Source organism: Primulina huaijiensis, chromosome 15 (genome assembly GCF_012295235.1).
Source record: "Primulina huaijiensis isolate GDHJ02 chromosome 15, ASM1229523v2, whole genome shotgun sequence".
NCBI lineage: Eukaryota > Viridiplantae > Streptophyta > Magnoliopsida > Lamiales > Gesneriaceae > Primulina > Primulina huaijiensis.
Genome location: NC_133320.1, coordinates 22,172,122 through 22,198,036, shown reverse-complemented (window position 1 = coordinate 22,198,036; position 25,915 = coordinate 22,172,122). Strand labels below are relative to the sequence as shown.

The 25,915-nt window shown below is 34.6% G+C and overlaps 6 protein-coding genes across 11 annotated transcripts; 3 read left to right on the top strand and 3 right to left on the bottom strand.

Annotated features, from left to right (window-relative positions):
• Positions 1-175: 175 nt before the first annotated feature.
• LOC140959638 (E3 ubiquitin-protein ligase RSL1-like) lies at positions 176-3,591 on the top strand. Of its 3 annotated transcripts, none has more exons than XM_073417566.1 (4): positions 176-375; positions 846-1,282; positions 1,451-2,205; positions 2,965-3,591. In XM_073417566.1, exons 2-4 carry the CDS (start codon positions 866-868, stop codon positions 3,347-3,349), a joined length of 1,557 nt encoding a protein of 518 aa, XP_073273667.1. In that variant the 5' UTR covers positions 176-375; positions 846-865; the 3' UTR covers positions 3,350-3,591. The 3 variants fall into 3 exon arrangements, with proteins under 3 accessions (XP_073273667.1, XP_073273668.1, XP_073273666.1); XM_073417567.1 differs by having other exon boundaries at positions 192-375; positions 843-1,282; XM_073417565.1 differs by lacking the exon at positions 176-375 and adding an exon at positions 385-695.
• A 779-nt stretch (positions 3,592-4,370) lies between these two features.
• On the bottom strand, positions 4,371-8,986 carry LOC140960085 (ras-related protein RABF2a-like). Its single transcript, XM_073418214.1, has 7 exons — positions 8,820-8,986; positions 7,597-7,674; positions 7,335-7,502; positions 7,050-7,098; positions 6,518-6,591; positions 5,182-5,275; positions 4,371-4,687 (listed from the first exon to the last, which is right to left on the bottom strand). The coding sequence occupies exons 1-7, from the start codon at positions 8,856-8,858 to the stop codon at positions 4,584-4,586; spliced, it is 606 nt and encodes a 201-aa protein (XP_073274315.1). The 5' UTR covers positions 8,859-8,986; the 3' UTR covers positions 4,371-4,583.
• Positions 8,987-10,472: 1,486 nt separating this feature from the next.
• Positions 10,473-15,403, top strand: LOC140960424 (protein LOL3-like). Of its 4 annotated transcripts, none has more exons than XM_073418685.1 (7): positions 10,473-10,705; positions 12,460-12,573; positions 13,194-13,304; positions 13,625-13,737; positions 14,743-14,784; positions 14,872-14,943; positions 15,063-15,403. In XM_073418685.1, exons 2-7 carry the CDS (start codon positions 12,462-12,464, stop codon positions 15,093-15,095), a joined length of 483 nt encoding a protein of 160 aa, XP_073274786.1. In that variant the 5' UTR covers positions 10,473-10,705; positions 12,460-12,461; the 3' UTR covers positions 15,096-15,403. The 4 variants fall into 4 exon arrangements, with proteins under 4 accessions (XP_073274786.1, XP_073274784.1, XP_073274785.1 ...); XM_073418683.1 differs by having other exon boundaries at positions 14,710-14,784; XM_073418684.1 differs by having other exon boundaries at positions 13,625-13,749.
• An 87-nt stretch (positions 15,404-15,490) lies between these two features.
• LOC140960423 (L-type lectin-domain containing receptor kinase S.4) lies at positions 15,491-17,829 on the bottom strand. Its single transcript, XM_073418681.1, has 2 exons — positions 16,590-17,829; positions 15,491-16,040 (listed from the first exon to the last, which is right to left on the bottom strand). Exons 1-2 carry the CDS (start codon positions 17,827-17,829, stop codon positions 15,685-15,687), a joined length of 1,596 nt encoding a protein of 531 aa, XP_073274782.1. The 3' UTR covers positions 15,491-15,684.
• A 1,839-nt stretch (positions 17,830-19,668) lies between these two features.
• LOC140960540 (berberine bridge enzyme-like 8) lies at positions 19,669-21,269 on the top strand. The gene has a single exon (XM_073418844.1). It carries the CDS (start codon positions 19,679-19,681, stop codon positions 21,266-21,268), a length of 1,590 nt encoding a protein of 529 aa, XP_073274945.1. The 5' UTR covers positions 19,669-19,678; the 3' UTR covers position 21,269.
• Positions 21,270-22,791: 1,522 nt separating this feature from the next.
• On the bottom strand, positions 22,792-25,899 carry LOC140959085 (dihydroceramide fatty acyl 2-hydroxylase FAH2-like). Its single transcript, XM_073416831.1, has 7 exons — positions 25,635-25,899; positions 24,971-25,029; positions 24,728-24,820; positions 24,028-24,224; positions 23,837-23,942; positions 23,590-23,736; positions 22,792-22,952 (listed from the first exon to the last, which is right to left on the bottom strand). The coding sequence occupies exons 2-7, from the start codon at positions 25,019-25,021 to the stop codon at positions 22,836-22,838; spliced, it is 711 nt and encodes a 236-aa protein (XP_073272932.1). The 5' UTR covers positions 25,022-25,029; positions 25,635-25,899; the 3' UTR covers positions 22,792-22,835.
• Positions 25,900-25,915: the final 16 nt, after the last annotated feature.

Here is a 25,915-nt window from a genome sequence, read left to right as displayed (position 1 = left end):
ATATATATATATATATAATTACCAAAGGCTGGGGTCTACGTTTTGCTCTCATTATGTATGTATAAAATGATGTGTCCATAAAATATAAAATATTAACAAATCTCATATTTTTTATTTTCAAATTAAATAATTGATGAATCGTCTTATAAAAAAAAATATTAGAAGTAAGCGAGACTTATGGCCATGAGAAGAGCAGCAGTAACTGATAGTCTCTCTTTTCCTCCGTACCAGAAAAAGGAGTCGTAACTTCTGGGGAGACATCAATAAGCATTTGTCAGATTAGGGTTCTAATGCCCCCCTGTATTACCCTACTCACATGTAAATTATAATACTAAAGAATTGTCGGGGGTCTTTACTTTCTGGGAGACAAGTCAGGTTATTAATCCTTTCAAACACGTTCTTGATTCCAAATTTTCTGTTCATTGTATTTTTATTTAGATAGATTTAATTTGTTGAATAATTGTGTGTATGAGTGCAAGTGTTGGTGATGATTAGGTGGAGAAGTGGGATTCCACTTTCTTTGGCTCACTTTTTTGGACGAAGGAATTTTGTCTCGACTTCTTTTTCTGCTGGAGGGAAATTTTCTCTGGAAAAAAAGGATTTGTTTTTTTTAATCATGTTTCAAGTTTTATGATGAATCTTTAAGTTGATGCTTACTTCAGCTTAGCGTTAAATTTTCGTAATGGGTATATACGGTATGGTTATTTAAAGGGTTTGTTAGTGTTAGTTTATGCTGGTCATATGGAAGCAGGATCTATTTCAAGAGCAACAATTGGATTTTTTGTTGAATTTTTATATCTAATTAATTAGTCGTTAACTTTGAGTTTCTTCGAATTTTTTAGTAGGTTGGGAAAGTTACATTGCGATGGAGGATCAAAGAGTAATTGCCGATGGTTCTAATGTGATTGAAATTAAAGCGAAGTATGACGAAGAAGAAGACGAATTCAGAAGCTGTTGTGGGGATGAGGATGAATTGAAGGATATAGAAGTCAATTCGAAGATGGATTCAAAAGACAATCTTGATGAACTTTCGGTTAAAATGTATTTCAAAGGTATATCTGTTGCTAATCCGGGAGATTCTCGTTCTGGGATTTCTGGAATTGGAGTGGTGATGCAGAAGTCAGGTGATGCTTCTCCAGTTCGAGTCCAGAAAAAGCTTGATTTCTATGTGGAAGAAACAATCGCGGATTATTTAGCTTTACTTGATGGTCTCTCTGTTGCTATGGAGAAAAATATCATGCGGGTGCTTGCATTGACCGATTCTCAAGCCATGTATGATCAGGTGAGAAATCCTGAGCCAGAAATTTTAGTGTCTTCGAGCTATTGTTATTATTCAATTTAAAATAATCTAAGCATGGCTTCGTGTATGAAAACAAATATCTTCTTGAGTCTGATTTCCTCTTTCCATTTTATGCTTTATGGTACTAAAATTGGTATGGATCTATTCCAGATTACACGGGGTGAAGTAATTGCAAATCCCCTTTTGTTGGCGCTGAGACGAAGGATCCTAGAACAAGCGGGTAATATGGAATCTTTTGTTCTAAAAATTGCCCCAACGGTAGACCAGGCGTTACAGCTAGCACAGGTGGCTATTGGTGTTGTCTCCTTTCCTACTGAGGGAGCAAAAGTTACAGAAATTTGTTCCATCTGTTGTGAGGAGAGGCTGTCTTCTATGATGCTTACAATTAAATGTTCCCACACCTTTTGTTCCCATTGTATGAGAACATATGTTGAGGAAAAAGTACAGTCTTTCCAAGTTCCCATTGGGTGCCCTCTGCCGAAATGCAAATATTGTATTTCTTCTTCTGAATGTAGGTCTTTTCTTCCAGTTACCTCTTATGAATCTTTGGAAAAAGCCCTTGAAGAAACCAAGTTTCAGATCTCAGATAAGATTTATTGTCCATATCCTGATTGCTCGGTCTTGCTTGATCCGAAGGAGTGCTTGTCCACCCGATCAAGTTCATCAAGTCAGTCAGACGACAATTGTATGGAATGTCCTGTTTGTCAGAGGTTTATATGTGTTGATTGTGGGGTTCCTTGGCATTCCTCGGTGACATGTGAAGAATACCAAAATCTGCCATTGGAAGAGAGGGATGCTAGTGACATAACCTTGCATCAATTGGCACAAAATAAAAGGTGGAGGCGTTGCCAGCAGTGCCAGAGAATGATTGAGCTCACTCATGGTTGCTCCCACTTGACATGCTGGTAAATAATTTTTTTTTTCATTGTTATACATTTCCATTGAAAAGCGTAATTCTCTTTTGCATCACATATGGTGTTGGAAAAGCTAATTCTCAAACCTTTTGTTCTGTAATAACTTAACAAAATCTATCGGTTTATTGAGAGGTTGGTATTAATTTCCTTTGTTAGATATTTACCGACATCCCAAATATTTATTTTCATGTCATCTTATGTCTCTTGACTGCCTGGAAGGAGAACCCTGACCTCTGTTTACTTGATCAGGAGACACACTTCAATACTGAAACTAGGTATTATCCATAGAATTCAGTAATAAACTTTTTGGTTTTCCTTGTGGAATTTAGTATGAGATTTCATGGGACATATCCCATCTAAACTTGCCTATGATGATTTTTTCTTCAGAGCTATTTAAGGATCCTGGAAATGTAAATCACTGGGGTTTAAAGTGTGGTATAAGTTCAAAAAAATTCAAGCATACACAATCTTATCCTGTAATAATATGTCTATCCAGATTGGAAACACGTGGAGACATACATCACCAAAATGATAAATGACATCTGTGATTCATGTGATGTTGGTTATTTATTTTGTTTTTTTATGTTACTAGTTGTGTCGAACTTCGTGACATATTCTGTCAGAAATAGCACCACAGAATGATAACATAAACCTGCAAAAGGGTTAAACAGATATAGAATCCAAATATACGCTTGGATACAATTTATAACCTCCAAGCTCAATACACTCACCCCTTGTTTCTTGTTACAGGTGTTGTGGTAATGAGTTCTGCTTTTCTTGTGGTGCTGAATATAGGGATGGCCAACAGACGTGTCAATGTGCATTATGGGATGAAGATTACTCTGACGAATTGGCAACTTATCAAACTCAACACTTTGAACAATGGGCTTGGGATTCATTCGAATCACTTCCAATTATGAGGGATGTATATTCAGAGCAAGAAAGATCACAACTGGCACTTATCCATAGGTTTCTCGCTGGAGGTTTCAGTTTGACCGATCACCAACCTTACCAGTCCCCACCTCAATGTACAGATTCTTACGTCGATGCCATGAAGGATCTGAATCAGCTGCCTTGGCTCGAAAGATTCGTGTCTGTTATTAATGATAATTACTATGAAGACCTCATCCAATGACTTGTAGCAAGCCTGGAAAGTTCATTATTAGCGTTGGAGGTAGAGTACCTCACTCTTGAACTCCTGTTTTAGCAAACGGGGTTTTCTTCTTTTTTATATATTTTTCTTGTTATATCCAAGTGCTCATAGCCTATGAGCTTGAATTATTTTGTGGTAGGATTACATTTCATCGAGGAAAGAAATGAAAGGTAAGCAAGATGAAAACATTTTCTTGACCGATTAAGGTGTCAACATTTGGATTCTCTCTCTGTAGTCTGCGCTAAATTATCTTCTTTATATCTACGTGCAAGTTAGTGTTAATTCCACTTTACCTCATGATTTTATTAATATATAAAATTTTGATTGAACATTCGGACTGCAATATAGTGATTTTGCTAATCGACTGCTAAAATTTTCATATTGAAAAATGTAAAAAAATATCAAAAAATGTGCTTTTGTAATGTTAGTTTTTTTTTTTTGGGGGGGGTATTTTATCTATGGTTATTACAGATGGAAAAACAATGGTAAAACGTGAACTAACACGGACGGACTAATTGGGTAAGTTATTTGTAAAATATGTTCCAAAAATTGTTATTTGTAAAATTGATTTGGTTATTTACGTATATTATTAATTTTATAAATAAATGATATTTTATTTTAATTTATTGGCTTTTTAAATATATATACACATTATATATTAATACATATTTTTTTAGTTCTAATTTTACCCATAATGTATTTAATTGTTTTGATTTATTAGATAATTTTGTTACCTTGAAATAAATTCGATTACTTTGATTTTCGACAGATTGGCAGCATGTTCATTATATAGTAATACTATATATATCGTATTTAATTTCATAAACAAAAATTTTTAAAGAAAAGATTATTAAAATTATATGAAATAATAATAAATAGTTACTATTATATATTTTTTTTCAAAAAAGCGATCCGGTCGGAGATCAAACAGAAATGAACTTGAACATTACTTGTAGATCAGTTAAACTAGAAATAAAGTAAAAATATTGGGATCAAACAGAAATATAAAATCCAAATTTGCTGATCAACAAAAACACTAAACACATCGAAGCCAGTAACAGAAGGTGATGAAAATAACAAGACAAAAAGTTTTACTCCTATACATACATCTCGAGGAATATAGAAACAAAACAAAATGGGTAGTCGCTGCCAAAGTAATCTGCATAATGACACTTTTTTTGGATACATTTGACTCTGATGGGAAATGTGCAACACCTCAAGAGCAACAAGAAGCACCTGCTGCTGCACTCCCGCCTGTTCGATCTACAAGAACCATGCCCGATGGGTTTGATGCTGGCTGCAGATGTGGCAGTTTCTTTGCTGTGGATAGATTCAATGGACACATAAAAGACAACAGGCCAATGAATAACACAGAACAACGGTATTCTAACTGAAGAAGTAAAAGAATTAGCCAAGGACATACTCAAAAGGACTGTTCACGGTACTTTTTTGGGGTAGAAGTAACATTTTTAATTTTTCAAAACTTACGCAAGAAATTTGAAATTCCATGTATAATGGGAAATCAACTGATTACGTCTTCACTGTTCTTGTTCAACAAACAATGCAAAAGCACAATGATAAAAAAAGCATTAATCAAAAGGAAAAACTACAATGAAAAAACAATCGACTGAGACCAGATATTGTAATGCTCAGTGTCTAAGCAATTGCTCTTTACATCATAATTACTAATCAAGAACATATTCTGGATATTCCGTTCAGTTTAAAGTAGTTACCTACTTACCTATTGGTTGTTTTCACATTGTTCTATCATGAAAAAACACATTCCATAATATTTTAAGAATTTATGAACTCACCTATTTCGTAAAATAGGTCGTTGACATTAGTTGCATCCTTGGCAGAGGTTTCCATGAAGAAAAGACCATTCTCTTGAGCGTAAGTTTGTGCCTCCTGCATTAAAATTTCACATTTGTACAGCTGATAATGGTAGATCGATGCTCAAACAAAGATGAGTATTATGCCAGAGAAAATTTTCTTGTTAGATAGTATTTCGGATTTGAGATGCTGTACATGATTATCGGCTATTCTGGAACCATGGAATGTGATGGGCAACCACATCCTACCAGCAAGTAGGAACACATGTCGAAATAGTGAAAATGCTAGTTAATTGAGAAAGAGAGAAGTTTCACGTTACTGGACTAATGATCACACAAACATTTTGTGTTGGTATAAATTTTGGACCATGTCTCGGGAACTGAAGAATTTTCATGCAAATCAATCGCCTCATTTATTACTGCCTAGCTAGAGGTTCAGTTCCGGTGTTCAAGAACAGAAACCCCCCAAAAGTGTAGCTCGTGTTACTGTGATGACCTGAACAACCACATACTCGTGCCTCTGGAAATAGAGGTGAGCACGAACCGAATTAGCCATAACCGAACCGAATCGAAATATTTAGCCATAACCGAACCGGCCGAATTAATTTTCATAACCGATGAAAACCGAACCGAATTAAAATCGGTTAATTTTTAGTTTTTAAAAAAATTTGTGCTTTAACTTTAATTATATATATAATTTTTCTTGAACACTACATTCTACACAAATGGAGAATAAAAAAGTGAGAATGAGAAATTCGGTTAGAGAAGTGAGAACGAGATCATAGATTAGAATTATGGTTGATTTTAAAATTAAAAATTAAAATATATAAAAAATTGATAATTAATAAAAATTTATTAAATAATAATATTTATTATATCGGTTAATTCGTTTAACCGATTTCAAAATTTTGAAAACCGTAACCGAACCGAATCAACCGATATAACCAAATTTTTTTAACCGATATAACCAAATTTTTTTAAATTTGAAAACCGAATTTTCGAAATAACCAAACCGAATTTCTGAATTGGCTCAGTTCGGTCGATTAATTCGGTTTAACCGAAATCTTGCTCACCCCTGTCTGGAAACACTTGTACCAATTGAAATAAGATTTCACCTTCCTCACAGCTATTGCTGGTTAACATAGAATTACCCGTTTAAAAATTTTAGTCCAAAAAAACAGCAACAAGTTCATGAGCATGCTCAACAAACTATGAGCTTATTCTAAATAGAAACGCATGAGACTAAATAAACAGTCAACTAAAATCGAAATCAAGGACACAGACATAGCAACACAACAAAAATTAAGTGACTACTTGCCTCCACTGCCACCTTCCTTGCTTCCAATAAATCCACTTTATTCCCAGTAAGGGCCATCACCATATTTGGGTTACCTTATGCCACAAAACGGAAAACAGTTGCCCCAAAGAATAGAATTAAATAAATAACAGAGAAAAGCAGAAAAACATACGGTAAATAGATAGATAGATGGTGAAATTCAAAGTTCTCAAAGAAACAGATACCAAACAATAGCTTTTATAAAATCCTCTCTCCCATTTCCAGTTTCAAGGTTTTAGGCAATACCATGGTCTTCCTAAAAGAGGCCTTCTCTTTCCACAAGAAGCCTTTCTAAAGTAAAGTAGGGTATAAAGAAAAAAATTATTCAGCTAACGAAGAAGAAAATAAAAGGTTTAATCAGTTCACTTTTTTCAATCATCATTCCAATCAGTAAAATAATGAATATAAAGGACATAGCATAAAAAAGGCACTTCCGACAAAAGAAAAACCTACAAGTGAAAAAAGTCGCAATAACTTGCAGCCAAATTAGTCTACTTAGTAAAAGGGAATATACCTTGTGCTTGGAGCTCGTGAACCCATTTTTTGGCCCGATCAAAGGAGGCCTACAAAGTTGACAGGCTACTAACATGAAAAGCATGACAATGTGCAATTTTAAGTAACCATTTGTCCATTCACAATGAATAAAATATTCCCTTGTATAATAGTAAAAACATTTTGCTTTCCTACGTGGGGCGGATCAAATTGTAATGCAGGGCACAACACTAAACAGAATAATCCATACTTATCAACTAGACAATAAATTATATTTAATAGACAACTATGGCAGCAGCACCCTTACTTGATTTGTTATATCATAGACAATTATGGCTGCAGCAGCTCCTCTATAGTACATTGGAGCTAAGCTGTGGTATCTCTCTTGACCTGCTGTATCCCATATTTCAAATTTCACAGTTGCATCATTTACAGCGACGGTTTGTGAAAAAAAGGCAGCACCGATAGTTGATTCCTAAATTATCAAGCATGTAAATTCAATCTCCAAAAGAAAAGTTTAAAAAGTGCAGGAATTAATATGAAATCCATGAAAATAATTTTTATCAAACCTGAAATTCGACAAATTGTCCTTTCACAAAACGCAAAACTAGGCTAGATTTTCCAGCTCCAACATCTCCAAGAAGCACCTACAGGCAGAAATAAATATCTGAAACAGGTAGATGTTGGTAAAAAATAAAGTAGAAATGGAACATAAGAATAACATAAAGTATAATATGCAACATAACCACAAAAAGTGAAACAGGTGGACACTTACCTAAATTCTCATTGAAAAAACAGAAACCCACAATAATTAAAGTCATCAGTGCCTAACAAACCATTATAACTATTTTTCTTTCCTGGTTTGATCTAGCTACAATAACATCCAACCCAATCAATCAACATCCTTGTTAAACAACAAAATACAAAATTATTCATTCTCCCTCAAACATATATAATTAACATGTGATGTCATCCAATCTTTCATACTGTTAATCACGGTGAACTAATAGAAACTGCTATACCACCAATCAAATTTGGTAAGAATCTACTTTAAACTAAGGGAATTTGGCTTCATACAGAGTAAAATGCGTGTTACCTTGAGCTGTTTGTTAAATTTTGACACTGCAAAAATTATTATTTTTAATCATAACAAATACCTGATAAACTAGGCATTATGGTAATCTTTGATCATGTGTGTCCAAATTTAAAAAAAAAACAAAAATTTTTACCTGCCGTTAGCTTCGTGTACCCTGAGAGCAAGTCTCGAACAAGAATCTAACACGGTGACGCGAATAATATTGAATACACGAATCCACGATCTAATGGGTGTCATTCAGAGTTATAAGAACTGAAGTAATTGATGGAATTACCTAACATCAACCCTAACATCAACTAACCCACAAATTGCTTAGAAACAACATCATTAAAATATTATACCATGTCCGATTTATCATCGGCGAGAAAAAAAAGCATAAAATTGACAGAAGACGGGAATCGAGGAATCACAATAGATTAACAACTGATCAAGAACTAATAATACTAACAGAAATAGTCAATCTAAACCCAAATTTCTATAATCTATTGTTAGCAACAATCCTCGTAGAGATACAAAAACGATTTCAATCCTCGAGGCTAACAAATGACATATATCCACAAGAAAACAAAGGAACCCAAGAAGATTTGAAGTAGATAAAGCAGAACCAAACTGAAAATTGCATCGAGAAAAAAAAACAAATAAACGAATCAACCCTAAATCAGGGGAAAACCAAAAGAGACCGGAGAAAGTAAATACCAGCTTGGCGTTGACGTTCTTGTGTCCGCTGGAGGCCATGAATCAAGTTTAGAAGTTGGATTGTAGAATTTGAGAACTTCAAAGAAAAGTGTCGATGATCACAGTGGAAGAGAATTTATTTTGCTTCCAATTTTTTTTATTTCGCTTTCCTTCTTACTTATTTAGTCTATATATATATATATATATATATACATATACATACATACATAAAGGTTTGTTCCTTCCACACAACCGTGTGGCTTTTTAAATTTTTTTTTATTTAAAAAAACAAAAACGTTTGTCCATTTCATCTTCACACAGAGAAGAATGCGAGATGGGATCTCCATTGGAAACCTTTACATACTAGTGCGTCGTCACTCTCCGCTGTTACCTTCTCCACGAAATCCTTGTGCCACCACCGCGCACTCTTACGCCACCGCCAGCTCGTCGCTAAGGGGAACAGAGGAGGGAAAAACGAATTTCAAGTAAAACTCCATCAGACCATCACCCGCCGCCACTCCTTTTTCCTGACAATATACTGACTGACGACGTTGTAATGGTCCTGTCCCTTTTTTAAGGTTCCCACATGCTTCAAAGCTTCATTATAATGATCCTTTCCCTTTTCGTAGGAAATTTCTTGATGGATTTGTAATTTCCTTTCTGGGTTTCTAGCCGTTTTAGGTGTTTTTACTCCTCTTTGAAACAGTGATAAAGGGAGCTTGAAGGGTACATTAAAATTTTGGAAGGGGTTGTCGAATCACAAATTTTTTTTACCGTAAAAGTGGTTTCTCAATCCGAAAAAAGGGTCGAGTCCTCGATTTCCGCTGCCATTTTCAGTGTTTTCGGTAACAACTCGATCTATGAAAGTGGGATGGATCAACTTGAACTGTCAGCAGATGATTGGTTTTTATCCATCTTGCTTCAATGGCTCGCTCATGTTTGGTCCATTTGGCGTAGCATGAGGTTATTATATACTAAGATATATGAAATTGTAAGAGAACCTCGATTATTAGCGACATAAATTTTTCTTAATAAGAAAGAAATATGGATTCAAACATAATTTCATTAAAAAAATAGGCAAAAACTTATGTGAAACGGTCTCACGGGTCGTATTTTGTGAGACGGAAAATGTATTACTTTTTATGCTAAGAGTATTACTTTTTATTGTGAATATCGGTAGGGTTGACCCGTCTCACAGATAAAAATTCGTGAGACCGTCTCACAAGAAACCTACTCAAAAAATTATACGGATGAATAAAGATAAATTTATTAATTAATGATATAATTTTCGAGAAAAACTAAAAAATCGATGATACTGACGAATCGAGTAGCTTATGAGATTTTGTACATTTCTTGGATGTTATTAACTTTGTGTTTCAAAGTGTAGGATTTGAAATTAGACTGCAACAAATTTCGATATAGGTTAAATTATTTTTTCTGGTATTCCGTGACTATTTTAATTTTTTTGAATAAATATGTTTAAATTTTAAATAAAAACTCAAGATCACCAGCTATAATACAAGTTCCTATCTAATACCTTGATTGTCAAACAAATAGATTCAATTTCATTTTTATCTTTTGGACCTATAAAATTAGATTGCGAGCCCATAAGGGACTAAAAGTGCAATTATACATTTGGACCAAGAAAAACAAAAAAAGAGAGTATAAATAATGAAAGTCAAAGAATGAAAGAAAACCAACCATAAAGAGAGAATATTCAACGTCGCCCTCCCGCTTCTGGTAATTGTCAACGGTGGAGCTAATCCAATCCAATCCAATCCCGGAAAGATATTATTATTTGTAATTGTCGGGTTAATCTACGAATTCAATTTCATTGATTCGAGGATACTAAATCATCAATATCGGTCACGTTTTCGTTTTGTACCATAATTCTGCGGCTATTGACGGTGAGAAATTATCATCCTGATGTAAGATGTGTTTTTTTTTACTAGTTTTCGATGTGAAATTATTGATCCCCATTGCAAAATTTGTTCTTGCGATACTTAGGGTAATAGCGGGATAAATTGCATCCAAAGCCATGCCAAATTTGAAATATTCAGAAAGTTCCAGTATTATAAGTAGAGATGAAATCCCTGATCATGTTTTGAAATAATTGCGAATACCCACACAATGAATCATTATTTTGTTTCTATACGTTTCTTCGTTGGCTAAGGCAGATAATGACGTTATAAAATCTCCTCGATGGATAAATGGAAAACAAGAGGTCAATCTATATTTACTGAGAAGTTAGAAGTCTAAAACGGCTCCAAGAATCGCTTGAGCTGTTTGCCTGTCGTGTCCTTTTCTTGTTATTTATCTAGTTAGGGGTATTTACAGCATTAAACGAATACACAAAGCAATAAAGGAAGCATTAATTTTTTCAAAAACATTCTACCAACCTTCATCCACAAAAGGAAAAGGGATCGTGAAATTCTGACAAATCTCCGAAGTGAAAGGAAACTGAGTGATTACAATCAATTTTAATGTTTACCGATAAGCAAATCAGATTCTCCGACAGTTGCCCTGAATCCGTTGATAGATATTCATCATTCCAAACTTGTCTACGAGACTTCCAAAATTGTGTTTTGGCAAGCACTTAGTTGTTATATCTGCCTGTTGAATTCCAGTGAGAATGCAATTTAGGTCGATCCTCATCAAGTTCATGCCTAACAAAGTTTCTATCAATTTTGACATGTTTCATTCCATCACGTGGAAGTGGATTGTTCGCAATGATTATAACAAACTTGTCATCACAGTAGTTTCATCGCATTTCAGATAGAGATTGGCATTTGCAAATCATACATTAGCTTTTTAGCTTAATCACTAATGTGCACTAGATGATTACTTGGTCATCGTATGAGTTCCAACCATTTTTTTATTGATCCTTGTATATTGTTTTCACTAAACGATTTTGAGAGCTACAGAAAACAATGGCTTTGATAACATTAAATAAGTACATAAAACGATACAATCACATTTGCTTATGTCTTTAGTGATGGCAGTGATTTATGCGAGCATTATATTTGCCTTCATCTGTGTGAAGGAAAAGAAATGATAAATCGTAACAAATCTCCCAAAGAAAAGGAAACTAAGTACTTAAAATATTTGTCCATAAATGATCAGATTCTCCAACATAGCATTTGTACCGGTTTTGGTTGACAAATAAGCATATAAGCGCTCAAAAAACAATGTGTGCATGTCAAAAGTTGAACGTAGGGGTTTTGACAGTGATTTTTAAATCTCATGGGATTTATGTCAATTTATCTTCGGGGATTTCAACACATTTCAAAATTCAAAAGAGGTGCTATATGTAATTTTCCTTGCAATTTTGTCACAATCAATATTAGTAAATTTCTTGCATTCCGTTGGTTCTCGTTTTTTGCTTGTTTCTCAATGCTCAAAGATAGGGATTTGTTGATGTATTATTTAGCTTCCTGGTAAGGTTAATGTGCAGCAAATAGGCGAATCCATAATTACATAAAATTTTCTTCTTCTTCACCAGCCTATGGTCCTGGTTGACAAATTCTTTCAGGAATTAAAGTTTCCACTTTTAATTTTTATGGTTAAGCCCAATTTTTTTCAGACTTATGGACTTGCCTTAAGAAGAAGAATCTTTTGTTGAGATTAATTTGATTCTTATCCTGAACTTCGTGCATGATAGATATGCAGAACCAACTCGTTTGCAGCGGGTGTAGGACTATCCTTCTTTATCCCTCTGGAGCTAACAATGTTTGCTGTGCAATATGCAATATGGTTACTGCAGTACCACCTTCTGGTAATACGAGAAACGCTACTTTCTGTTATTTAGCTCATCTTCCCGGCATTAGATAGGAACATAATCAGCTATCAATTTTGCATCACATACTAGCCATTTTGGACTTTATTGCATTTTTACTGCTTCGTGCATTTATATTTCATTGCATATTGTTTCTGAGTTCTATTTTATCTTTTTAAATTATTGTTATTTTGCTGGATCATATTTTCTACACCATGCAGTGATTCTCTGTTTGTTATTTACTTCGATTTTACCTCATATCGTTTTACTATTTGATACATTGCGCACATATATTTCTTCGTATCTAATCATTTAATTTCATAACATTTGAAGAGATAAGTGTGGTTCTTAGAGCATATTTCTCAAAACACCAAATATTTGGGTTCTAATGATGATGCATCTTGTGCTTTGCTGATTATACAGAGACTAATTGATATAATAGCCTTGTTTGAGAAAGTCCATAAAAGTAGTAGTCTGGTGTCACGAGTATTGTTTTCGTGGAGTTGATAATGAGATCAGTGGAGCTTGTAATTCATGTTATTTACATGTTCAGTACATATTTTGAGTCTTCACGTTCTAGATTGGTGGCTATGTCAACAAAAGTTCATTTGCATATGCAGGGATGGACATGGCTCAATTAATATGTGGGGGTTGCCGTACATTACTCATGCATTCACGTGGTGCTGCTAGTGTCAGATGTTCCTGCTGCCATACGGTGAACCTTGTGCCAGGTAACCATCTGACGAATTGTATTTCCATCATATGATGCTTAGACCCTATTGTTTTTGGTAACATCAGTAGTCCTTTTCTATTGGTTTTGTTGATTTCTTGTCCACGAGTTCTTTGCTATTAGCCAGATTGATTTTCCTTAAAAACATAAACTACATAATATCTCAAATCATTAAATATGCAAAATCTGCATTACCACTCCAAGCAAATATGCTTTGGAGCTTCTTTGACTTTTTAGTTTTGTCTGTTAACTTGTCAGTTTTTGGTGCTACTACATCGTGTTCCTTCCGCTGCTGACTAGCTCTTATTTTTGGATCTGCAGCACCTAATCATGTTGCTCATGTCAACTGCGGAAACTGTCATACTATGCTGATGTTTCCAGCTGGTGCTCCATCAGTTAGATGTGCAATTTGCCATTACATTATGAGTACTAATGTTGGTGCCGGGGTATACAATTTATGAAGTCATGTGATCTCTTTCATAAAGTACTTGCATGAATCTTCAAAGATACAAATGGGAATCACACTTTTGTCTGTTGGTTCCATTTACTTTCCTGATCTTATGGCTTGCCTTTGCACAATGTTAAGGAGATTAATGTGAATGATAGTCCAAAAAAATGATTAGTGTACCAAAAGAAAAAATTATAAGTAAAAATAGTCGGTAGGAGAATTTTAAATGTTAGAAGGAAAAGAAATGTAAGATACTCCTCTAGCATACAACTTTAATATACTCAATAACTGTCGTGGAATTTGGAATTTTGGTTGCTGACAGAATCTGAATCTGAACTTTAAAATATTAGATTCTGGCAGTGCCTTTCTCTGATTAAATGTGTCAAGGGCTGGGACTGCAGATAATGGATGTATTTGGAGGTATCTTATGTTGTGTGATTAAGATTGTAGTGCATTGCTTACCCTGATCATAATAGGTGATGTCAGCATGTAACATATTGCATCTATTCCTCCAATATAAAAAGAAGACTATCATTCTGCAAATAATATATAGATGCAACTTTTCTTACTTATGTACATGTTGTACTCCTTGTAACTTGTTTTGCATTTGACCTTATCAATGGATAGTGGTAGAAAATTATAAAATTAAAGATACACATAAAATAGAATTTTCAATTGTCTTGATATTTTTTCACTCTAATCTCTTGTCGAAAAATAAAGAACAGTGAGTTTTAACAGATAAAATGAGCTGGGCATGCCAGTTTTTTGTAATGGAAGTTGAACGTTTGAACATGTTTGGATTCCACCAATATTTTATTAACAAAATTGTAGCTCCTGATCTTGTAGTTATGTTTATGGCTTCGTGGGATTTGCAATAATCTGGTTGGTGTCTTGAATTCAGCCTTGTAGATTGTGTGCATTTTTACATTTCATTTTTTATATATTTCTTCTTATCCAGATGGGTGACGCTAGGATTCAACTTCTTGCGCAGGGTGGGAACTCCGCATCTACATCAGCACCGCCTACTTCGAAGGTGAGTTGGTTGTCTCCGATACGGTTGCAACATTTTAGGAAAGACTGACTTGGCATTACCTGATTCAAACCACTATGCTTTATTCAGGCAACAGCCCGTCCTCATAGCCAAACTGTGGTAGTTCAGAATCCCACCACAGTCGATGAAAGTGGCAAGCTGGTGAGTTTCTTCATGTTGTTTGCCCCCTGTTTCCTCTGTAGTGCAGGGGTTTATTTACAATTCTATTATCTTATATTCCAAATGCGAAAGCTTATAATTATATATATATATATTGATAGGTGAACAACGTCGTGGTTGGTGTCACAACATGAGTGAATGATTTCTAATCGGTATAGAGATGCATATTTTGGCTATGTTAAGTATGGGTTTCTTTGTGTGAAGTGCCAAGAGATAATTAAATTTTTTTTTGGGTGTCATATGGATTGATAATCCGTTCCGCTTTGAACATGCAACTCGGGAATTGTATATTATATCTGTCAATGTGTGAGTGAGAATGTGTGAAATTGATTTTGTTGGTCTCATGATATGATGCACGATATTGGGTTGGATGTCTAACATGTCAGCTGTTGGTCAATGTTGTTACATGTTTCAAATATTTCTTATTTCGAATTTAGTATTATTATTGATATTAAACCATAAAATTAAAAAACGATATTGGATGCACCATGCAAGCCAGCGTCTTGTTTTCACTAGTACCCTGCTACAAACTCGAGAACAAATTTTTACACATGAATTTTATTTTATAAAATGAGAGAAGATATATGTGAAGTCTATGTTTAAGACCTTGTCTCCTACCGTTGCCACAGTAACTACGAGTAAGAGCTAGTACGAGTCATTAAATGGTTTTACATGTTTCTTCAGAAATAAACACCCGCATTTTACAGAATTATCAATGTGAAGTCATCGACGGTGGGCATGCGTGTGGCCTTCTCCTCGTTTAACTCGCGATGTCTTGTGATCCAGCAAGCCCGGTGCTGCCATAGAATATAAATTTGACAACAAATTACAGATTTGTTCCCAGTTTGGCTGTCGACTGGTAGACAAATCAGTGCACATTAGCCCAAGTCGAATAACTTCTATGGCTTGTTCAACAACGTTGCCCGAGTTCTTCATTCTTTTATCTATTACAGACTCAATGTTGTCTGGGTATTGCATCTTCACCCAATCGACAAAACCAGATTTACGACATTCGAAATCTTCCAATTCCCTTTTGTTAGCCACCATCTCCAATATGAACACACCAAATTTGTAGGTCTCTGGTATGATCATGCTTAAACATTCATTAATTTTTCACAAGAATCTTGTGTGATGAATAACAAGAATGTATCATAGTTATAGCATGCACGGCCTGTCTGGGGGAGAGGGGCATGAAGATTCATACTTCAAATCATCTTTTCTAAGACTTCGAAATTATAAGTTTTTTCATTGCTTGATATACTGAGTTATTCAGCTCTCGGGGCACCAACCAGTCTTGCTACAACTTTAATGTTTCCAGGTTAAAGCCTTAGAGATTCAGCTATGTTGGGAGCTTAACTCGAATAAAAACTGAATTTGAACCCTATCAAATGAAGGTTCGAATTACTCCGTCGGATGTTAAAGTTGGTAACCTGTACTCATGCTGTTAAACAACATAGTTCACTTTCAAAGCACAAGCACAAGCACAAGCACAAGCTTTCGAATTTGACTCGAACAAGCAAAATTTTGTTTAATTGAAAAATATACTTAAATGACATTAATAAATATATCAACACCAGCACCTTACAGGTCATTTGATATCTGAATTCTGAAACTCGACGTGGACTTACTTTTCGAGCTGCCATGACGATGATCATGAAATTTGAACCTTGTAATCAGCGGTTCGCCGTCTTCAGACAGCAGAATGTTTCTTGATTTCAGATCATATACAATTTCAGGGCATTCCTCATGCAAATAACAAACACCTGATGCAACCCCTAATATCAGTTTCAACCTTTGTTTCCATGGAGGAATCGTATTCAACAGCCATGTTTCAATGTTCTCCGAATTGATCCACTCGGTGATAATGGCACTAAATTTGCGGTGATCGCACCAACCCATTACAGGGACAACGTTTTTATGGCATAATTGAACGAGAATCTTACATTTTTCGACAAATCTTGTTCTGTTTACTCCTGATTTCATGTCCCAATAAATCTCAATCTTTACTTCGTTTCCATCCCTTAGTACACCTCTATATATGCTTACATTCCTAGCGTTTCCAACCAAATTTCTCTTCGATAATCCATTTGTTGCAGCTTTGAGAATCGAAGGAGTGAACCTGTGTTTTCTCCGAAGAAAATCTGGTAAAAAGTCTGGTCGCCAAAAACAGAGCCATCCGCAGAAAACAACCATTAAAATTACAGAAACTGGAAACCCAACCAACAGAAGCAAAGCCTTGATCCTGAATCGTTGATGATTTGGAAGAAGACCCGAGTGAACAAAACTCGACGAATTAAACCGTTCGAAAAAGTGTCTGTCTGAGATTTTAATCTCTGAAAACTCGTTATAAGAAAGGTTCAGAAACGTGAGATTTTCAAGGCCAGAAAATTTATCTAAAACGATGTCTCCAGAGAGGTGATTGTGGCTCAAATCAAGTTCTTGAATCTGAGAACAGTAAAAAATTTCACCTGGAATGCTACCCTTCAACGAACTATTCGCAAGATCAATGGACAATATGGACAAGGGGCAGAATTTCCAAAAGAAAGTGAAGGACAAGTAAAGTGGCGCTACTTTTGGCTGGCCACGGAGGTTGATTTCCGGAAACGATTCCACACAGTTGGGATTGTTGGAAATGTTGCATAAATGGCTTGCGACAATCGTGGACTTGAAGATTTCATGAAGATCAAAAGGGGTGGTGGCGCTGCAGTATCTGAGAGAAGGATTCGAGTGGCAGTTGTTAGTGATTACAGAGTTGAAATCTGAAGGGGGCTGTAAATTATTGAGATCTTCGATCACAGTGCCCGTAAAAGTCAGAGGACACCACATTGCGAGGAAGAAGAGAAGGGAAGTCGCAGAAATGGATGCCATAGTGTTTTAGCCTTCCATGAACGTATAAAATCCGCAGGAACGGTTACGAGCAGTTAACATACGGCAGTTGACCGCTGAAATGATCCTGTTATAAATCATATATTAAAAATATCTTGATTTATTACAATGATTTTTTTTAAAAGAATTATCGAAAATAAATTACATAACAATTAGAAAAAAATTAGAATGTCAACAAAATTTCAACATAAAAAATTAGAGAAAAAATAATAAATAATAGTGATTATTCATTAATATTGATACATGAAATTATTAAATATATTATATCTCTCTAAAGATTAATTCCAGATACTTTTCATTAATATATCCTAACATATTATAAGGATTTTAGATAATTTTTCCAAATTGATATTGATTTATAAATTTATTTGACATATAACAATAATTAATTAAAAAAAGTTAGCTAATATTGGTTTAAAAAAATGGCATCAACCATAGCAATTCTTACTAAAAAATTAGTTTTGTGTAGAATAAGATGCTTCTTGTATTAAAATATTATAATTAGATTTAAAATTTATATTAGATATTTATTAAAATTTTAAATATATTACATTAAAATATATAAAAATAAACATATTTTCTAAAGAATAATCTTATATAGCGATTCTAAAACTATTATTTTACTATACATATAATGTTTTCAAAGAAAAATTTTAAAAATAAAATTGAGCACCACTCCCCCCACCCCCACTACCCCCACCCCCACCCGCCTAACACAACATATCACAAATATATTTATTTTGTTTGACTTTGGATAGGAGTAATATTGCCATATTACGTACCCATATCTACGTGTTCCATTGACATTTCATTTAATGTTTTTTTCAAATGGGGAAATGTTTACTTTAATGTAACATGCACGGTTTTTATTTTTTATTTTTTTTAATTTTTTAATTTTAGAATAAAAAAAATTATGTCATTTATTACATAAAATTGATTAGATAATTTTCATAAAATTATACGTTGAATTGTTGTAATTGAAAGTATTATCCATTTCGATGTTCACGATTTTTCATATTTCAAAAAAATCAATTACAAATTGTGACATCATTACCAGAATACAACTTCAACTAATTTGCCATTTCCTTGCAATTTTCATATGCATATAATTTTCACCTCAGCTATGCGCTATCATTGTCCACCACCTAAGTTTTTATCTATTCACCTATTGATATTTCTTTAAACGACGATGGAACTCGCAATCGATCTCTATCGATACACACTGAGCAAACTTCAGAGTAATATAGTAGTTTGCAAACCACATTAAATACATAAACGTTTAATCGAATTGGGGAAATCCTTTGAAACAGGCTCGCTCGAAAAAATAATAAATAAAGAGAATCAAACTCATTGTCATCGATAGTTAAATATTTGTTTCTCGCATACCCACTAGTAGTTGGTAAATAAATAGATGAGCTCTTATAACATAACATGGTGTGAATTATAACATTGAAGCATATATTGTCCATATATCATATCTTTTTTATTATTTTCGTTGTCACGTTAGTAATACGATTAAAAAAAAGACTAAAATAAAAAAAAAGTAATAAGTAATATACCAAAACCGTATATTGACTTAAAACAAGACGAAAAATGTAATTACATGATTATTTGATCGATATTCTTCATTGATAAATAGATTGTGATTATAGGATCTCTTAATGTAACCTTATTATACAAATGAATATCAAAAACTCCAATTCTTATTATATATACTTACCTTATATATATATGTACTTACCTTACCACTCGTTAGTTCCCTCTCTTCAACAAGTATTTATAGCTAATAATGCTTCCGTCTGTCCCCATCAAACTAAAACCTAAAGGCATCATGGAAACATTTTACCCCTTATTTGTATTGCTTTGCTTGTTTAGTTACTCTTCCAATGCTGCCACTGACCCCTTTCTCCGGTGCCTTTCAAGCAGAAAAATCCAAACGAAAGTATTGGAGCAAATAATCAAAACTCCCGACACTGCAAACTACACGTCCGAGTTAAAAAATTACATCAGAAACAGTCGTTTCAACACTTCAAGAACATACAAACCAACCATAATAATGAGTCCTTACGAAGAATCACAAGTCCAGGCGGCTGTAACATGCGCCAAGAATGTGGGATTGCTTCTGAAAATCCGAAGTGGAGGCCATGATTACGAGGGCCTTTCGTATACGTCCAACGTTGACGCTCCATTCGCAGTTCTTGACATGAACAATTTCACTTCTATTGATATCGACATGGCAGAGGAAACTGCCTGGGTTCAATCAGGGGCGACCCTCGGTGAACTGTACTATAGAATTTGGGAGAAAAGTAAAATCCACGCTTTCCCGGCTGGAGTTTGCTCTACCTTAGGCGTTGGTGGTCACCTCGCTGGTGGTGGGTATGGTAACATGCTGCGAAAATTCGGTCTTTCAGTCGACAATTTGCTCGATGCTAAGATTGTTGATGCGAAGGGAAGAATTCTTGACAGGAAAGAAATGGGAGAAGATCTTTTCTGGGCTATTAAAGGTGGCGGCGGTAGTTTTGGTTTGATATTATCTTATAAAATCAAGCTCGTCCAGGTTCCCCCGACCGTGACCGTTTTTAAGGTTTCAAGAACCCTGGAAGAAAATGCTATAGATCTTGTTTACAGGTGGCAATATTTTGCGGACAAGGTGGACGATGACCTCTTTCTCCGGGCCAGGATACAAGCGAGTACTGATTCAAAGATTAAAGGCCAGAGAACCATCGAGTCATCTTTTATCGCCATGTTTCTTGGAGATTCAAACAGGTTGTTGTCTATCATGAAAGACAAGTTCCCCGAATTGGGATTGACAAAACAGGACTGTAAAGAGATGAGTTGGATCAAATCGGTTTTATTCTGGGCAGAATTTCCCGAAGGAACTCCAGAAACAGCTTTACTTGGGAGGAAAGAACTCCATGTGTCCGCATTTAAAATTAAATCGGATTACGTAAAAACCCCGATCCCGAAAGATGGATTACAGGGAGCATTCAAAAAAATGGCGGAATCTTCCGGGGACATAGTTAGGATGTTGTTCAATCCTTACGGCGGAAGGATGAGCGAAATTTTAGAGACGGAGACTGCATTTCCTCACAGACGGGGGAATGTTTACAAGATTCAGTACATAGTTTTCTGGCAAGAATCAGGGCCTGAGGCAGAAAAGAGACATATAGATGAAATGAGAGAGCTCCACAGTTACATGACGCCGTATGTTTCGAGTAATCCGAGGGAAGCATTTCTCAACTACAGAGATATTGACGTTGGAAGCACAGATAATGGTAAAGATGCCTATGACAGAGGCAAGATTTATGGGGTGAAGTATTTCAAAGGAAATTTTGACAGATTGACGAAGATTAAAACAATGGTGGATCCTGATAATTTCTTCAGGAATGAACAAAGTATCCCACCTTTGAAGAAAAACTGAATCCAGTCTAAGATTTAAGTATATCAAAATAATAAATTAAATCATATATATAATATTGAGATGCACAAACTAATAATAAAGAAAAACTGATATTCGTCACATTCAATCAGATGAAAACTCATTTGATCTCTTCACAAAGGCAATTCTTGTGACAATATTCAGAAAACATATATATAATGTTGGAATGTGCAATCTACGAAATTTGTGAAGAATTGTTCATGTTAACATGAAGGGAAGTTTACGTAACTGCATTTTTTTTCATTACTATGGTTTTTATCACAATAGATTTTTCCTAATAAGGTTTTTAACGAGACATTATAAAAATATGGGGTTTAAAATAAAATAAATTTGGCTATAAGCACTTTTTTAATGTTTTTTTTGAAAATTTTATTGTTTGGTTACATAAACTCGCCTAAAAAAATGTTTTTTTTAATAAAATAATTATGGATTCAACTTCTATATAAAACTTAAAACAAAAACTTTTTCAGCATTTATTTAAATGCTAAAACCGTTTATGGCTTTAAAAATAAAAACACTTTTAAAAAATGTGAAATTATTTAAACGTTTTTTAATCTAAAACTTTTGTATTCAAACTCATCCTTATGCAGGGTTCATGAAAAAAATCATGGATCCCACATGTGAGAATGAATAATGGAACTTTACGAGTTATGATAACTTAGAAAGATAATAACAAGTGAGACCGGTTTGTAGCCCAGTGGTCTCACCCGCCAGATTAGCTGGCTTCTCTCCTCGGGTTCAATTCTCCTCCCTTGCGTGTGTTGTAATTAAAAAAAAAGAATGATAATAACAAGTAATGAGGAGACACTCTAATTTATTTGTAGGAATGAAACTTACAAAAGAAAATAAATTAATTTATAACTACTTCAATTCATTAAGCCAAAATGCATGAAATTAAATAACTTAGAATGATAATAAAAACCAGTGTGTATAGACTTAGATTATCCTACAGAGTATTTAACATCTCCATGTGTTTGTGAATGTCATCAAAAGCCGCGGATTTGATCATTGTACATGATGTACCCTTAAAATCAATATGCTTGATAAGATAATGATATATGATTGATAACGATGCATGTCATTAAATCGTTTGTGAACTTAAGTCAACCGTTTGACAAAAACAAAATTGAATAATCGATCAATGTTTTATCATATACACCAAACAATATTTACATGATTAACTAATCACTAAAGAATTCTCCGTAATTGTGTGTCCGAACCCACCATAATTTCTTGTCACAAATATTTCATGCAGCCATATAGGTCCTGATTTTTAAAAAAGGTAATAAATAAATAAATAATAATGAAATCAATCTCTCAATGATTTAAAAACAAAAAAAAAAGGTAAAAATCTTAATCAACCTTTAACCTATAATTACAGTGGTGACCAAAGTTGAGACAAGGAAAGAATATATGGAAGAGACAAGATTTAGAAAACAAAAATCTACAGCTTGAGCTAAATTCCTTGAGTAGAAGCAATGCTATGTTTGTAGCCCGACTCGGTAAACTCTGGTTCAGCGAAAAAAATAGTTCAAAGTTTTGCCTGAAATCAGCTACTTTTCTTAGCAGGTTTGGGAGGAAGGGTTCCAAATATTCTGTCCCAGAAAGCTGAGGTGATTCCGAATCCCTTATCTTGAATCTTGAAGTGATGGTTCATGTGATTTCTCTACAAAAATTACCATACGATCAATGTATTAGTCTTCAAATAAATATTTCTATTCGAGACGGACATATCAAAGCGAGTGTGACCTCCCAAAGTACATGAACTCCTCTCAATAAAATTGTAGGATTTACTATCTATTTCAAAATTGTCCATTCAATGTGAATTATAATCAAAAACATTTATGAGTATAAATTTTAGTCGGAGCAATAATATCCCAACAACGAATTTAGTCATTGTTGTTGAATGTGCCAAATTCTATGTTCAAATATGCATATTATTACCAAATCATCTCTCCTAAGCTCAAGCTTCTAAAAAGTGACTTCTAACATGGTATCATACAGGTAGTCACAAGTTCAAATCCTATTAATGAAATTCCCATCATTATTACATTATGGAGGTCCTGGTTACTATGTATGAGCACATCTAACAAAATACCTGATTTCATGCACGTGTAATAATTGGATATTAATTCCAAGTATGTATTCTGTCTCCGACTTACATACGCAAGAGCGTGAACTGGGCCAACTCCCATGAGCACGACTATTTGGGAAAAATTTTTTTCGTTGTATACATAATTAAGGGCTAAAATTGTCTCTCGCTTATAATTACAGGACATGATTCTTGCCGAATGTTGTTTTACCTTGAGATCGTGAGGAACTCCTTTGGATGGTTTTCCATAATGCAAGTAGTAATGAGTGCAATCATATATGACATATCCCAGTAGGCTACCGGCAAGAAATGCAGGGGCACAGGAGGCAGGTACTAGAAGCTTAATCACATTCCACAACTGATGGATATAACAGATATAAGGATTAGAAAATGAAAAAAATGCTATAAAGTTAGAAAATTTGGATAATTTTGACGAATATCGTGTTTTGCATGCGTACAGGCACAAGCACAATAGCAGTAGCAGCTGGAGGGAAAACAAGACGGAGTCCATCCATTGGGTGCTTGTGATGGCATCCATGGAGGAGGTAATGAATTGTGTTTCCCCTGCATGAAATTTTTAAAACCATCAAGACTTGTTGCTTCATTTTGACAATCAAAGTGACAGGTTAATGTAAGAAAACTGACGAACCAATAGCCAGTTGTTTTTATGTGGAATAAAAATCGATGCAAGGAGTACTCAAGCAATGTCCAAAAGCAGACACCGGCAATTAATGATGTTGCTAGATGATATGGAGGAAGGCCATTCTTCATGGATGATGAGATTAACCAGCATACAACCGGTAGCCAGACCGTAGGAATCGTCCACCAAGGAGTACGTGTCATGAACTGGTCCAAGTAATCAAAATATATTAATTTTGATCACTCTATATTTATCTTATTTATTCTATTAGACTTCAGTTGCAACATCTAATCCAAAACATATTTTTTAATTTTAAACAGTAGTAGTAAAATGAGAAGAGAATGCAACACTAACACGGAATTAACATGATAGGGCCGTAAAATACATCCAAACACAATACAAAGAGTATTTCAAATCTAATAATATCTTTTAATTTAAAATTCAATTATCAACCTTTATATAGAAATAGAAATCTTCTGATAAAAAATGTAAATTTTCAACACAACTGAATCACAATCAAACTATCAAAGATTAATCTGAATATTAAAGATATCAAATGTGATTTCAGAAATATTGTTTGATTTCTGATATACATCCTTTATGATTCATTATGTTGTTCTTGGGCAAGAAATGGCTGCCATAATAACGAGGAAAGAACCCAAATCTAAATGCTGTACAGACTCATATACCACAAAATATCGCAAGATACCTCAAGAACGCCGTTGGCAAAAAATCTTGGGGTTTCCTTGCTCACTATAGGTTGGTGAACCCATTCATCATAAGCTTCTCCAAGACGGCCAACCTATTAGGACACAGTTTCATCAAGTTTTTTCCCAAGATCAATTAATTTCCTTATGCTCTAGCCATTTGATGTCATAGTATAATGTTGAATAATATCAACAAAAATATAAAGATGTTACGCAAGAAAAACTGTAACAGGTCGTGCACCAACCTGAAAAACAAGTGGTTTGTTTAAATCCACCATGTAACCCTGATTGACCATCTTGTCACCTGTTAACGCACCAAGTGTAAAAACTATGGTTCGACCAAATAAAATTGGACATGAATTCCTTCGAAAATTAGAAATCTGAATCTACGTACATTCTTCTTGAATCATTTTCATTTTACATAAGACACTCAAAATAACTAGCGTAAATTTCAAATGTTATAAATAATTTTCGAAAAATTTAGTTTTGTGCATACAAATCAAGGCTTAATTGCATATAGCCAGATTGAAGTGTTTTCCAATATTGAGCACATAATTCCCAAAGTTTCAAATTTTGAGCACATACGCCTTGTCTATCTATAGGTATGTTTGCTCAAAATTTGAGAACATGGGATTTTCAGTAATCTCGTTATTTCACTGTGGCAGTCTACCTCCATTTATTTCTCAGTCACATGTTCTTCCATTAATCCATAGATTTTTCAGCACCTGTGAAATTCTCGAGGTCGTGGTTGATTTTGTTATGCACTTTTCAATCATATCCCGCCTCAAGAGAAGGCAAACAAACCCAAAAAAGATGAATTTTGAAATGCATTTTGTTGATAAAGAATTGAATATCAAATGTTAAATAGACATAACAAATCCCTTTGAACAACAAATTGACACAATGTACCTTAGAACAATGTCACCGGGAACGATGGTCGAACTTCACAGCACTTTGATTTCGCTGTCCAATTTATTTATTCGAAAAAAAATTCTCTATATCAACGAAGTCGCATAGGAGATTATGGACAACGTTGAAATGGGAGGAGGCCCGGCACCCGTAGAATATGTGGGCGGGAAAAAGGAAGGAGAGAGGTCGTGGATTCAGCCGTGGAATGCATTCCTCACCGCCAATCCCCGCGAAATGGCCGGGGGACCGCCGAATTAAGTTACAGCCCACCGCTTCTTCCG